Source organism: Lactuca sativa, chromosome 7, assembly GCF_002870075.4.
Source record: "Lactuca sativa cultivar Salinas chromosome 7, Lsat_Salinas_v11, whole genome shotgun sequence".
NCBI lineage: Eukaryota > Viridiplantae > Streptophyta > Magnoliopsida > Asterales > Asteraceae > Lactuca > Lactuca sativa.
Window position 1 is genome coordinate 148637126 of NC_056629.2, and position 14411 is coordinate 148651536.

Consider the following 14411-nt stretch of genomic DNA (forward strand, 5'->3'; position numbering starts at 1 on the left):
TTAGATGCCATTTTTTGCATCTTTTAGGGTAGTTTTTATTATCATTTTAACATCATATTTTGTTCAGTTTCATGTCATTTGTTTAAATAGTTTTCAGTTCATGTATTTCGTTAGAATTCCCGTATTGCTCATGTTTTTATATCAATTTCAGATAGTTCGAGTTGAGTAGTGCTTTGGGAGCAGTTGGATGCGTGTTTGAAGCTTAAAATGGAGCTTGGAACTTATGGAGTATATTGCGGAATGATTGGAAGATGCTTTGGTCAAGAAACATTCGATCGAATTGATCACATGAAGATAGAATATTCGATCCGAATTTAAAGGATGTTGCTGGCAGCTTTGACCCCCTGTCAGTATTTTGACCATATCTCGAGAACCGTATCTCCGATTGACGCAATTCAAAATGATCTGAAAAGTAAACGAAATTTTGGACGTCTTAGTCACAACATGTGATCACATGTTGTCTCTATGCGATTGCATGGAGCCTTTATGCGATCGCAGATTACGTCACAACATGGATTCGAGGTTTTTTAGTGCGAAAAATTCATCCGGGAGTGTAAACTCACTACATACGATCGCAGGTTGGCCAAAAAGTTCCAAAATAGCATCCTACTTCATTAAAAAGGCACAAGAAACATTTTCTTCAAAACCTGCGATCGCAGGTTGTCTACATGTGATCGCATGCGCGTCGTTTTTGTTGTTGGACGTATAAATAGACCCCGATAGCATTCTTGTAACCTAAGTTGGCGATTGCAGAGGTACCAGACGACAAAAGTATGATTTGGGAGGCATTTCTCCTCTGATTTCAAAGATTTTTCAAGATCTAAAGATTGTGGATCATCTTCTTCAAGTAGATTAGTAAGATTTAGTCGTTTAATGTTTCTTTTTATTGTTTTTATCAAATTTTTGGCCATGTTTGGCTAAACCTTAGTTTTGAGTTCTGCAAGGCAAGTACTTTTCATATGATTGATCATTAGATCTGGTTTTTGATTTGTGTTTCTATCTAGATTCTTCAGTTTTGAGCTTAATGAATATCTGATTTGAATTCTTGTTAGTCTGATCACCTAGCTACGGTTTTATCATTCTAGTTAATCAATTAATAGAATCCGTAATTGTTCTTGTTAACTAGTAGTAAGTAACAAGTATAAATCGGTTCCGTTTTTGGGATTTGACTTTATTATAATCTATAAAAATCATATCTTTACACTTCCGAGCCTATGAGAAGTATTGGATATTGCTGGGAATTTTACATAGGTTATAATGCAACTTTTCTGATCTTAATTAAGAGCTTGTTTGATTAGACAATAAAAATCAAAGAGCTTGTTTTGATTAACTAATTTAGGTAATGGAGAAATTACTAGAGTTTGTTAGTTTTTCTCAGTACCAGCTTAGATAGAACACATCTCAAATAATCAGATTTGGGTTAGTTACATGATTAGGAAAGTCGCAGCTAAACTCAAACCGTTTTTATTATTGATTTTCATTTAGTTTAATATCACTGCATTTTTAGTTTTTAGTTTTTAATTAAAACTCCCTTTTATATTTTCTGTTTCTTGACTAGATTGTGCCTGATGCAAAAAGGCATTGACCTTTAGGCTGTGTCCCTGAGGATTCAACCCTACTTCTCTGTGCTATATTTTTAGTGCAACCAACAGTTATAAATTTATTTGTTTAATACGTGCATGACAGCGTGTTAACACCTTCACGTGGAAGTAATCATCCTACAAACACAATACCATTTCTACGAATAGACACCGCCACTTCAAAAAATACGGTTATATTCGCTATGGCAGCCATTATGGCACACAACAACTCTATCGACACAAACAAAGAAGGAAATAGTGTCGACATTCCTAATCGTAGTAAAAATCAAAGGCACCTGCAAGGGACTATCTGCAAGGACGCCCCAAAAAGCAAACCTAAGAACAGGAAACGAAAACCCTAGAACAAGAGAAGGGGCTGTTCAACTCAAAGAACCACCAAAAGGCAACCAATGATAGAAATCCATACCCCCACTGACCCTACTACCTCAACATTGAAAACACCATATCATGGGAACCTTCCACACTACAACAAGTGCAACTACCATCATAATGGAGTCTGCCAGGAGATGTATTGCAATAGGTGCAATAAGAAAGGACACACAGTCCGCCAATGTAGGACTCTGGCCCAATATATCACTTCAACCACCAATGCCGGAATGAGGCCATTTCAAGCAAGATTGTCCAACAGAGAGGATGGCAGAGGACTAGGAGGATTTTAAACAACAATACATGAAGAAACAACAAGGAACGCTACTAAGAATTTTGGTACGTTCCAAACAACAATAACTTTACATCGATTTTCACTAAAATTGTTGCCAATTAATTTTAAGTTACTCTTTTATTCGAACAAAATCACAACTTTCACTAAGAATTCTTGTAGGTGAGCTATAATGGTTTAGTGTGTGCATCATAGTCATTTGTAATTAAAAATTTTAAAGGCCTAAAGCGAGTGATTTTACCTCATTTCCTATTCCTTGTCTGGTTGTGGATTTAGGGCAGAGTCACTCAGTCGACAGTCTTATCAATCTTAATTATGTATGACTTGTATACACCGAGCGATTGTAGAGGTATACCATACCTTCCGGATTTAGGCCTAAAGTGAGCGATTGTTACAAAAAAGATCCTACACCCTAATCGAACAACTAACACAAACTTTCGAATCATCTTTCATTTCAAAACTCTGAAGTACTTATGCGAAGTATACCATACCTTCCATAACCGTTTCAAATTATCCCTAGCAGACTATTCGGGAATGCCACTAGTATGGCAATACAAGTTCGAATATAGAGATTTAGACAAGTACAGTTAACCCATCATTACCAAGTGTATGCATGAGATAGGCATATATAGCTTACCATCCGTAAACAAATAGTTAGAATAATGGAAACGTTCAAACATTAGAGAGTACGCTTCACGTCCTTGTGATAAATTTTGACAAGGCATAGGACGTACCTATCACTGATTGAGTCCTCTTACAAATAGTACCTACCCGACACCAATGCTATCTCGAATGGAGCACTATACGGATACAAAGAGCAGATCACAATTAAGTTGTATTAAAGCTAGGAACCCCCATCAGACAAAGGGGCCAAGTGACTAAAAACACTCACACCGATCCAAAGATCATAAAAGAAGCAATACTGATGACCTTTTGAATCCATGAGCAACTAGAGACAAGGCGGGATTGGCCGTTGATCTATAAAGCCCAACGACCATAGGAACCCGGTAATATGCATCCCATCTTTCACGCCCAATATGGAATAATATCCAACCGACGAGACTTTAGAAATTCCATTCCATACATTTGAAGTAAATAAGAATTTAAACCTCGTAAAAGAACCAATAAGAAAAGATAGACATAGGAAACCTAGAGAACGTGGACAAGTAAGCAAAACTCACACACTCCCCACCAATCAAAACAACAGACGAAAACAATGAAAATCTACTGCAACACCTAGCTAGGATCTAGATTCATTAGAAAAAAAGAAGATTAAATGAAACAGAAGTACATACAGTTTTCCTCAACTGTTGATGTCACATTCATAATGTAAATTTCGGGACGAAATTCTCTCTAACGGGGGGATAATGTAACACTAGTCAAATTTAGGTCAAAAATAAATTGTTTAATAACCCTGATTGGGATAAATAAAGTGGTAGAGATCGTAATAAGGTTTCCAATAATATAAAGAACACTAAAATCCGAGTTATAATGAAGAAGTTATGACCAATCGAAGATCCGCAACAAAACCGACAAAACGTTGTTTAGCATAAAAAGCGAGTTTTCAATAAAATAGTTTTTAGCCTTAACAATCTAAATGAAAGTCGTAGAATACATTAAAACGTAAATATACATAAAAAGAACGTCAAAATCTGACTTCGTATGACGAAATTATGATTTTTCTAAATTTCGGTTTAGCGGTAGACAGCTAAAAACTCGAAATAAAGATCGAGTGATTTTTAACCAAAACAACCTGAACGAGAATTGAAGGTATCATTAATAGAAGTACAACAATAAAAAGATGGACGAAAACGGGCGTCAGATGAATAAGTTATGAATTTTTAACGGACTTTTCATGTCCCGGCTTGTAAAAAATAAAATATTAAAAATAAAGTCAAAATTAGCCGACAGAGTCTAAACGGAAGTTGTAGGGTATAATCTCATCTACACGTGGATATAAAGAGCGTCAAAAATGGAACTCGTATGCAAAAGTTACAGATTTTTAAAGGTCTGGGCACACACTTCGAGGCTTATCCGAAGGGAACGCCCAGCGTTCGCAATATAGGGCCTCGGATTGACCACGTCACCCCTCTAGTCGTATAGCCAGTCACCTCCAAAGCTCGGTCATCGATGATGCAAGACGTCTCACCGAACGCGTTGCGTATGAAGGGAGCGCCCTGCGCCACGCATAAGAGGATCAACCCCTCTACTCTAAAGAAGATGTGAGGCTGTCCGATTATGGTTGTTTCTTTACTCATTTCTTTCACCCTAAAACACCTCTCATGCCACTCTAAACCACCCCGAAGCGCCGGTAACACCCCTAACACCCGACGCATGTCCCGACGCCTCGAAGTACCCGAGAAAATAATATTTACAGTCGAAACCCTGTCCGCGTGAAGCTCGGTTTTTCACTAGAAACTCGCAGCTACGTCAAGAAAGCTCATTCCTAGAAACAAAACGCTATCCAAATCACCAGTTATCATGTGAGTTCATACCGCTACACTTTTCCAAACTTTTTATATGTTTTATAGGGGGAATACAAGTATAACAAAAGAAAACTTGTGTTAAAATACAAACCATTGATTATGTTTCTTATATTTTATGTATTTAATACGCGAAACAATATTATTATCAAATGTGCAAATATTTACAAACAACACATATTAAAATAACACGATTATCATTTTAACGTAATATACATTTTAAACTATAATAGTTATAATTCGGATAATATTGATACCTTTTTAACCCTTTTCGGGATAGAACAACATTTATATAAAAATACGATTATTTTTATGTTTTAAAAATACTACGAAAGGATTAAAAATTTCGGATACAAAAGCCATATGAAAAGAAGCATATAAATTATATAAGTATAATTTATGAGTCAATCCACTCTTTCTATCGTAAAAAGATATAAATAAAAACTTGTATTTTTATTTACTAAAATGTTTTTCAGCATATTACTCGTGAACTCGTTGTTAGCAGTATATTTCTGAGACAATCACTTTGCGTAGTATCCAACGAAAGTCCTCACTTAAAATCAGAGTCTCCTGGAGGGAGAGTGTGAATTTGTGTATAGATCTATACGAGACTGAGGATCCCGCACCCGGATTGTTAGCTACAGTTCCCGGGGTGACAAATGTCAACATCAGTACTACTGACGTCTAGTATGGTTATAAGAACTCGCATGCTGAAACAATGACTCATGCACATAGTAATATGTTTCTCAAATAAACTTAAGGAGTAGAATCTTTATGGTTACTTTTTATATAACTCGTTTGTACTAAGTAATCATAATATGATATTTTTATCACATTCAGAATCTAGAGTAAACACATTTTCAACTAGTTTTATTTGATAATAGAACTACACGTTATTCAAGCTAAGTATGACATGTTCACTTACACTTCTCGGTCTTGATTCATATTAGACTACAACTCAACTCATGGAAAATATTGGATTTTCCGAGATAAACATAATCATTTTACAAGTAAACGATTTACGATTTAGCTTTCTAGAAACAAATACGATTACATTCCATTCAACTAATAAGAAAATATAGAATTTTCTGGAGAAACACCGTAACACTTTCAAAGAATAAAGAACGTATTTTTTGAACACGAAATGCTTATGAACTCATCAACTTAAATGTTGATACACTTTCCAAATCACTTGTATTCTCAGGAAACTAGTAGACATGTACTTTCTCAGGCGTTTTGAAGATGGAGCATAGTAGTATCACGTCCTATCTTTTGCTATAGTTTTAATGTTAATCATGTAATGTTTTGAACTCAATGTAAATTATATATATATTATCAATACAATGGTTGTTGTTACTTTGATTACTATTATACATTTGTTTTGATACTGTATATGACGTCCTCCGCCCCCGAACGTTTCCGTCGTTCCGGTTTAGGGGTGTGACAATGTGTGTTAGAACTTTAGAGCAACCGGTAGCATATTGTTGTAGTAGACAATTGTGGTATACGTTTATTAACTTTAATTGGTGATCTTTGTTAATGTGTGTTAGAAGTTTAGAGGAACTGGTAGCATATTGTGATAGTAGACACTTGTGCTAGACGGTACGTGTATTCATGATTGTGTATGTTAGTGTTTGTTCATGAGTATGTGGTTCATAAGTTTGTATATGTGAGTTTATAGAGAACAAAACTAGATGAATGGTGAAAGGAGAGAGAGATATATGATTTTTTTTTTTCTTTTTTAATCAAAAAATTAAACAATATATACAAAATGTATAACAAAATGAAAAGGACAAAAATATTCTTTTATATTGTCTAAAAATCAAACAAACCAATAAATTCTAGAAAAACCAAGCATTTAGAGGCTTCAAATGTTGTCCTCAATATGTTAAATTTGTTAAACCACAAGGGCCAAGAGAATAATTGTGTCCTAAAATAACATATTGAAATACTACATAGATGTCATGAAATTGTTGATGGGTACAAAGGTGCCATGAAATTATTGGCGGGAACCATGATCAATATGTCACACTGTCTAAAGCGTTCCAAATGTAGTGTCTTCCCGATTTATACATCACTTTTTATCCCTATATATATGCCCTAAAATCACATCTTCCTCTATCCACATTTCCCTTATCCCACCATTACTTTCTTCCCCCAAATCTTTCAAAACTAAGATGAGATAGTGGTGATTTGTGGACAATTTCTTTTCGATTCCTGCAATAGAAAGAGGTAAGTGTCATTTCTACTATGCTATGTAGTTTGATTTAACCTTGATATCGCTTTTAGGGTTTAACTAAATTTTGACCAAATTTGATCCAATTTCGTTAAACTTGTCAGCAAATTATGCTACTCGTTATAGTGAAGAGTCTTATAATAAGTTTGACTTAAGAAATAAGCAACAATTTCGATTTTATAAATGGAAAATTTACCTTCTTTCTGATAAACTTGAAGCGAATCAATCCATTTAAGATTAGGGAAGATGGAAACACGAACCACAAGCAACCAAGAAGCAGAAAAAGATGAAAAAATGAGCAAAACGATGAAGAAATCTCTACTTGCGATGAACTGCATCATGCTCGGCGTCGGAAACTGCGGTGGTCCGTTGGTTCAACGCCTCTACTTTGTTAAAGGCGGCAAAAGAGTTTGGACATCAAGCTGGCTACAAACCGCCGGTTGGCCATTTCTGATCATCCCTGTAATCCTTTCATTCATATACAAAACAAGAAACGGAAAAGAAGCTAAACTCTTCTCTTTAAAACCATCTCTCTTCCTCCCTTGTGCTGTTCTTGGAGTTTTAACAGGTTTTGATGATTATTTGGCTGCTTATGGTGTTTCTCGATTACCTGTTTCTACTTCTGCTCTTATAATCGCTACCCAGTTGGCGTTTACTGCTGGATTTGCGTTTCTTTTAGTGAAACAGAAGTTTTCTGCTTTTACGATTAATGCGATCTTTTTGCTGTCGATTGGTGCTGTGGTTCTTGCGCTTCATACTAGCTCAGATCGACCTGCGCATGAATCGAGTTTGATGTATTACGAGGGGTTTTTTATGACACTTGGAGCTTCGGCTTTATATGGGTTTATTTTACCTTCGATTGAGTTGACTTTCAAGAAAGCTAAACAGCAGGTTACTTATTCTTTGGTTATGGAGATGCAGATCGTTATGTCGTTCTTTGCAACTGCTGTTTGCACTGTCGGAATGCTCATCAACCACGACTTCAAGGTAAAACCAACCATCCGAAGTTTTATATATTTTTTGACAAAATTACACAAATGCTTTTGTTGTCGTAGGCAAAAAATATTATGTAAGTTCTTTCTTTTTTTTTAAATTTTTTTTTACTTGGTTGGTTATAGATTAAAACGTGCACGATGGGTCTTTATGGTTGGTAAGAAATGATTATGGTGTTTGAATTTGAAAATAACCAACCATTTTAAAAATTATAGTGGTATTTCCACAAAGACCATTTGTTTAATTTTGTGATTATTTATTGATTTTAAGAAAAAAATTTATACCAAATCAAATATATATATTCGTATTATATTTGATTTTTAAAATCAGGGCCGGTCCAAACGTATATGGGGCCCGGGGCGAAAAGAAAAAAATGGCCCCTTAAAGAAAAATATAATAAAGATTAAAAAAATCATTTATTCTTCACTATAATCACATTCAATTAGCAATAACAATCAAGTCAAATTGTTTATCTTTTGAGCTAGTTTGAGTTTGAACCAAATTTAGGCTCTAAAAATCATTTTGGTAATAATTGGTATATATATATATATATATATATATATATATATATATATATATATATATATATATATATATATATATATATATATATATATATATATATATATATATATATATATATACACACACACACACTATATAATCCAGAAATTTTGGGCCCCGTTGAGTCGTGGGCCCTGGGCAGTCGTCCGGGTTGCCCACCGTCTGGACCGGCCCTGTTTAAAATAAAATAAAAATAAACAAAGGTAAAAGTACAATAACATAAGGCTGGACAATAAAGGGAAATATGAAAAAAAAAGTCCATATATTTTGGATCTACTCAACCAAAATGCCATTACTGAATTTTATTTATTTATTTATTTATTATTATTATTATTATTATTATTATTATTATTATTATTATTATTATTTGCAATTTAGTCATTGGAATTTGCTATTACTTGTAATTTGGCTTAATTTATAGGTTACTGCAAAAAAATAACATTTTGATGGTTATTATTATAAACAAAATATCAAGGATGACAAAATATCAAGGATGTCTTTTTTGTTATTAAGCCAAAATATAAGTAATTTTTTTTAATGCATAATAACTTCTAACCTCAAGTCTTATCTATTTTAAAATTAAATTATAATCTATTTTTGCTAACACAATCATTATAATTTGTTTTATTTTTAATATATGATAATAAATAAATAGAGTAATTATATTTCTATTTAATAAAATATAAAATCCGATTAAAATGTAAAAAAAATATTGTTATGAATTGTATCGTCAGTTTTTTTATGATGGAACTAAATAAAAATTTGATACGAAATACATCTACATACCACGTATTCGGTTGAAAAATATTCATGTGGGTTGGTGTGTATTAAAAACATGATTAAAATGAAGATGATCTGCAAAATGAAATTTTTTGCAGTTGCATAAATATATTTTAGATGATTATGAAATCATTGTTGATATTGGTAACCATTATGAAAAACCAAAGAGAGAACGAAGATCATATGACGTTTATTGTTTGGAATTTTAAAATAGTAGGCATATTGGTATCAATGTGGTATATTGTATTCTATATTCTATATAATTAAGAATAGTTATTACTAAGTTACTACAAGAATAGAGTTTCTATGTCATACGGACGAGACTGTTTTGCATATTCTATCGATCTTTGGATGAATTAATGCATTGTTTTTAACAAAGTACGTGTTATGTGGTGGTATATTTCATATCAAATTTTGATTTAGTTCCATTACCAAAAAGTGATAGATACATTTTATAATAATATACTTTTACATTTTAATCGGCTTTTATATTTTATTAAACAAAAGCATAATTATTTATTATCATATATTAAAAATCAAACAAATTATAATGGTTGTTCAACAAAAATATATTATAATTTAGAGGGTGTTTCAAAAAAAATCAATAAATTAAGATTTTTAACTTTTCAAAACTTAATACTAACTTTTTGAGTTGTAAAAGTCAAATATCTCTTAAAATGTGTATAAGTTAAAACAAAGACTTTTTTAAAAACAACTTATTTACTTATTGATTTTTTTCCACCACAAAAATCTAATGCAAACACTTTTAAAAAATTATTTTTTCTCCAGCATAAGTTAGTAAATCATTTTTTGAGGTTCAAAATGAAATCTCAAATATCCTCTTAATATTAAAATATATAAGACTTAAGGATAAAAATTATTATGCATTGAAATATATATATATATATATATATATATATATATATATATATATATATATATATATATATATATATATATATATATATATATATATATATATTAAAAAATTCACAAAAAATTTATTTTTGATATTTTGTTTACAGTTTAACCATCAAAACCTGTTATTGTTTGTGCTAACTAAAATTGAGTCAAATTGCAAGTAGTGTTCCAATGGTTAAATTATAAAATAAATAAATGGTAACTTTTTTGTTTATAAAACCAAAATATAAGTACTTTTTAGCATATTTCCCGACAATGAAATTACATTTTCTAAATTATTTTTATTAGTATAATCTTTAATAAAAAAATTGTATTTCAAAAAAAATTATAAACTCTAAATAATTTCCTTTTGTTATTTTGTAATTATAATCTTATTTTAAGATTCCATTATACTTAATTATGTAGTGATATATATTTATTCGATAAAAGTTACTTTTTACAAAAGCAACATTCATCTCTTTTATTTATCAATCATAACAAACCAAATATTTTAGTACCTAATTCCGATATATAGAATACAAATAATTATATTCTTTTTGTCTTTCACTTCCATCACATCAAACCTACACTGTATAAACAGCTGTTTTGATTCTTGTTTAGGCAATTCCACGAGAGGCGAGGAATTTTGACCTAGGAGAAGCAACATATTACGTGATTCTAGCAGTGAACGCGCTTCTTTGGCAATTCTTCTTTTTAGGAGCAATCGGAGTCATTTTTTGTGCTTCATCATTATTATCCGGAATCATAATTGCTACATTACTCCCTGTGACAGAATCTTTAGCTGTTCTTTTCTTCCATGAGAAATTTCAAGCTGAAAAAGGTCTTGCTCTTACGTTATCTCTATGGGGTTTTGTTTCCTACTTTTATGGAGAAATTCGACAAATGAAGAAGATGAAACGTGAACGAGATGAAGGCTTGCCAGCATGACATTAAGTGAAATTGTATATAAATATGTATGTGGAAAGTTTTTAGCTTTTCAAACATAAAGGAACTATTAGTTCTGTAAGTTAATTGAAATGAATGATAGTTGTATTATTTTGGGGACAACTACATATGGTTGAATGTTACAGGTTATATAATAGAAACAACTACATATGGTTGAATGTTACAGGTTATATAATAGAAACTAGTTGTGAGACTTATTTACTCAATATGGGATAGACATTCTACATCTCATGTCCATCATCTTTTTCATCTAGGGGCGTAGCTACCAAGGATATAGGTAAGTCTTACGACCTACCTAAATTCTTAATTCCATTTACAATATATATAACAGAAAAATTAAGAATCACTTTAGAAAAAATAAAAGATCTATCTTAAGTTTGTTTTTTAACAAAATGTCTTAAAAAAAAACTATTTTAGAATGAGAAAATATAAGTTACTAGGGCAATTTGTTATTTTAAATTATGGGATGGATAATAAAAAGTTTACCATTTTTAATTGGTACTCTTAAAATATCAATAAATAAATAAATTGCTTTAATAAAAAGAAGTTCACATGCCAAAGACTTTCACTCTCCGTTCGCCGCTTTATCAATGGACTAATAATTAACTGGTTTTTCGTTAAACGGTTTTTTTCAGTTATATTTCAATCAGTTTTTAATATTTTTAATCGGTGGCACCTTACTGATTTTAACCGATTGAACCGGTTAATTTTTTTTAAGGTACATGACCCGACCCGACCCGACAACCAAAAGTGTTGTTGATTTTTTTATTAGCTTCACTTAATTTGGGAACTACATGAATTTTTGTTTTAAATTCGCCACTCTTCATCCTCCCTTCTTACCAACGATGGCAATTGACACCACCCTTCCTCACAATCGTCATTTTGCCTCCCACCTGCCATTGCGCCATATGAAGATGTATTTGGGTTAATGCTCTTGAAATCGAAGATGCATATTTAATGTTTCTTGAATCAATTACTAAATCTAGGTTTAATGTTTCTGAAATTAAAGATTGAATCCAAGTTAATGTTTCTTGATCAATTTCCTTTTGAGATTTATGATGTTGGCATATCGGATATGGGTTGCAAGGGAGAGTTAGGGGTTGTACGGTAATAGAAAAAATAAAAATTTCGAAAAATTTTCCACTGCGGCCGGAAAAGTTAGGGGTTGCCGGTGCCACCATGGACCACCCCTAGGTCCGCCCCTGCGGATATGGGTTAATGTTTCTCAAAGACTCAACAGGAAGTTAGGGATTGGTTCATGGCTTTCTTTTTTTATTTGTCTTGCAGAGTTGTAAGACTAGTATCTTCGACAATAATTGACTATGTATATTTTACGATGTTAGCTATCGATTACAAAGTTTAGATAGGTCGTAAAATAATAATAATTATATATTTAGTAATATTTTCTTTTCGGATATTATACGGATTCGATATTTGTTGAGATATATTTTATAATTTAAGACTTATATTGTTTTGCCAAATACATATATAGTATATCAAATTAATCGGTAATGATGTATATATAAAATATATTTGAGTCAATAAACTCTAGTTTTTGATAGTAAAGAAAAATAAACAAGATATGTGCATCGTCTTATATATTAAACCATAGGAAACTCTATTAAAAATTAGCAAACTTGATAGATTCTTTGTCACTAATGGTTTTTTGTTTTCTTTTCCACATCTTTAAGATCTTATCTTGGAAATAAAAAAGATCTCTCATCATCCTCTTATTCTTTTGTTGGAGCATCTAGTTGATTATGGTCCTACCCTATTTCATGTTTTCCATTCTTGGTTTGATATGAGAGGCTTTGATGTTATTGTGCAGGATACTTGGTCGATTGATTTTTTGGGGGAAGTTTCAGATAATCCATGGGTAATTTTCAAAAAGAAACTTCAACCGCTTAAATCCAATCTCATAGTGTGGGATGCTAATGCTGGGGATCTGCTAACGTTCGTTCTTGACTGTCTTTATATCGACCGATATGTATTGACGAGATCTTCAGCTCTAGTTTAGATTGTTTTTCCTACCAATTGGCCGATTTTAATTTTGGTTTCTAAGTCGTATACTGCTACGCTAAAATATTAAAAAAAAATCATAATTTCCTCTCATGAAGTTAGATTTAGGCTTTCTTTATATGTATGCTCTCGGTTTCATGGCTTCTACGACTTTCGTTTAGATCATATGGGCTGATAAGTAATCTATCAAAAATTTACTTTTTACGATATGTAGAGTCGTGACGATTTAATTGCAAAACTTCAAAGAAGCATAACTTCTTAATACGAAGTCGGATTTAGCGTTTTTTATATGTACGAAATCCTTATCGCATATACCATAAGTTTGGTTAAGATTATTTATCCTAAATAATCTTTTATCAAAAAGTCATTCTTAACGTTTATTATATCTTAATTAACTAGCCCAAATATGTTGGTGTTACAAAGTCGTATGATCCAAAAAGAGACATTGATAGTACGCATGAAACCCCTCCTTAACCCGAAGTAGGTTATAAACCCAAAATCCATCAATTACGAGACCACGAATAGCAGTTTGACGCTTCTTGTGATCAAGAACCCCATGGAAATATTCGGGGTTCTTATCACCTTCTATGCCCCACTGAATTTTCACCTTCTAAGCAACATACACCTAAGAACAATGACGCAGATCTGACATCTCCTTTAATAAGGAAACTTTGTGCTCTATCAAAGTAGCCAACCTATCACCTCATATCAAACGACTATTAGTAGACTCAATTAACTCTTGAGGGTTTCTCTTCTTATTAACGGGCGAGAGAGATGAATTTTTAACAGACTTTAACAATCTAAGTTTGTTAAAAATATAACTTGAAAATAAATTCAAAATTACCTGACTAAGTCTAAATAAAAGTTATAGATCTCATCGATAGCTACATGTAGATATAAAACTCGTCGAAAATGGAGCTCGTATAAAGCAGATATGAATTACTTAAGCAAACAGAAAAATCTTTGCACAGCCGCACGCACAGACAAGATCCACGACACACACTGAAACTCCACCAGATGCTTGACACTTGGCACCACTCAGAGAAGGGCACCTCAGCACCCCGACCATTTGCGTGACACAACACACATATCTTTTTTCGGATACAAATACTCTCTTTCGTATAAGCTTATCATATCTCATCCCTAATAAGCTTTCTCTCTCGATATTCTTCGACTTATAGCAATTTTACCTTAGATCTTAGTATTCTGGC

The 14411-nt window shown here is 32.4% G+C and overlaps 1 protein-coding gene across 2 annotated transcripts; it reads left to right on the forward strand.

The window, feature by feature from the left end:
* The first annotated feature begins 6706 nt into the window (after positions 1-6706).
* LOC111893994 (purine permease 3) lies at positions 6707-11283 on the forward strand. 2 transcript variants are annotated; one of them, XM_023890063.3, is made up of 3 exons: positions 6707-6974; positions 7215-7965; positions 10837-11283. In XM_023890063.3, exons 2-3 carry the CDS (start codon positions 7225-7227, stop codon positions 11161-11163), a joined length of 1068 nt encoding a protein of 355 aa, XP_023745831.1. In that variant the 5' UTR covers positions 6707-6974; positions 7215-7224; the 3' UTR covers positions 11164-11283. The 2 variants fall into 2 exon arrangements, with proteins under 2 accessions (XP_023745831.1, XP_023745830.1); XM_023890062.3 differs by having other exon boundaries at positions 6710-6974; positions 7197-7965.
* The last annotated feature ends 3128 nt before the right edge of the window (positions 11284-14411 follow it).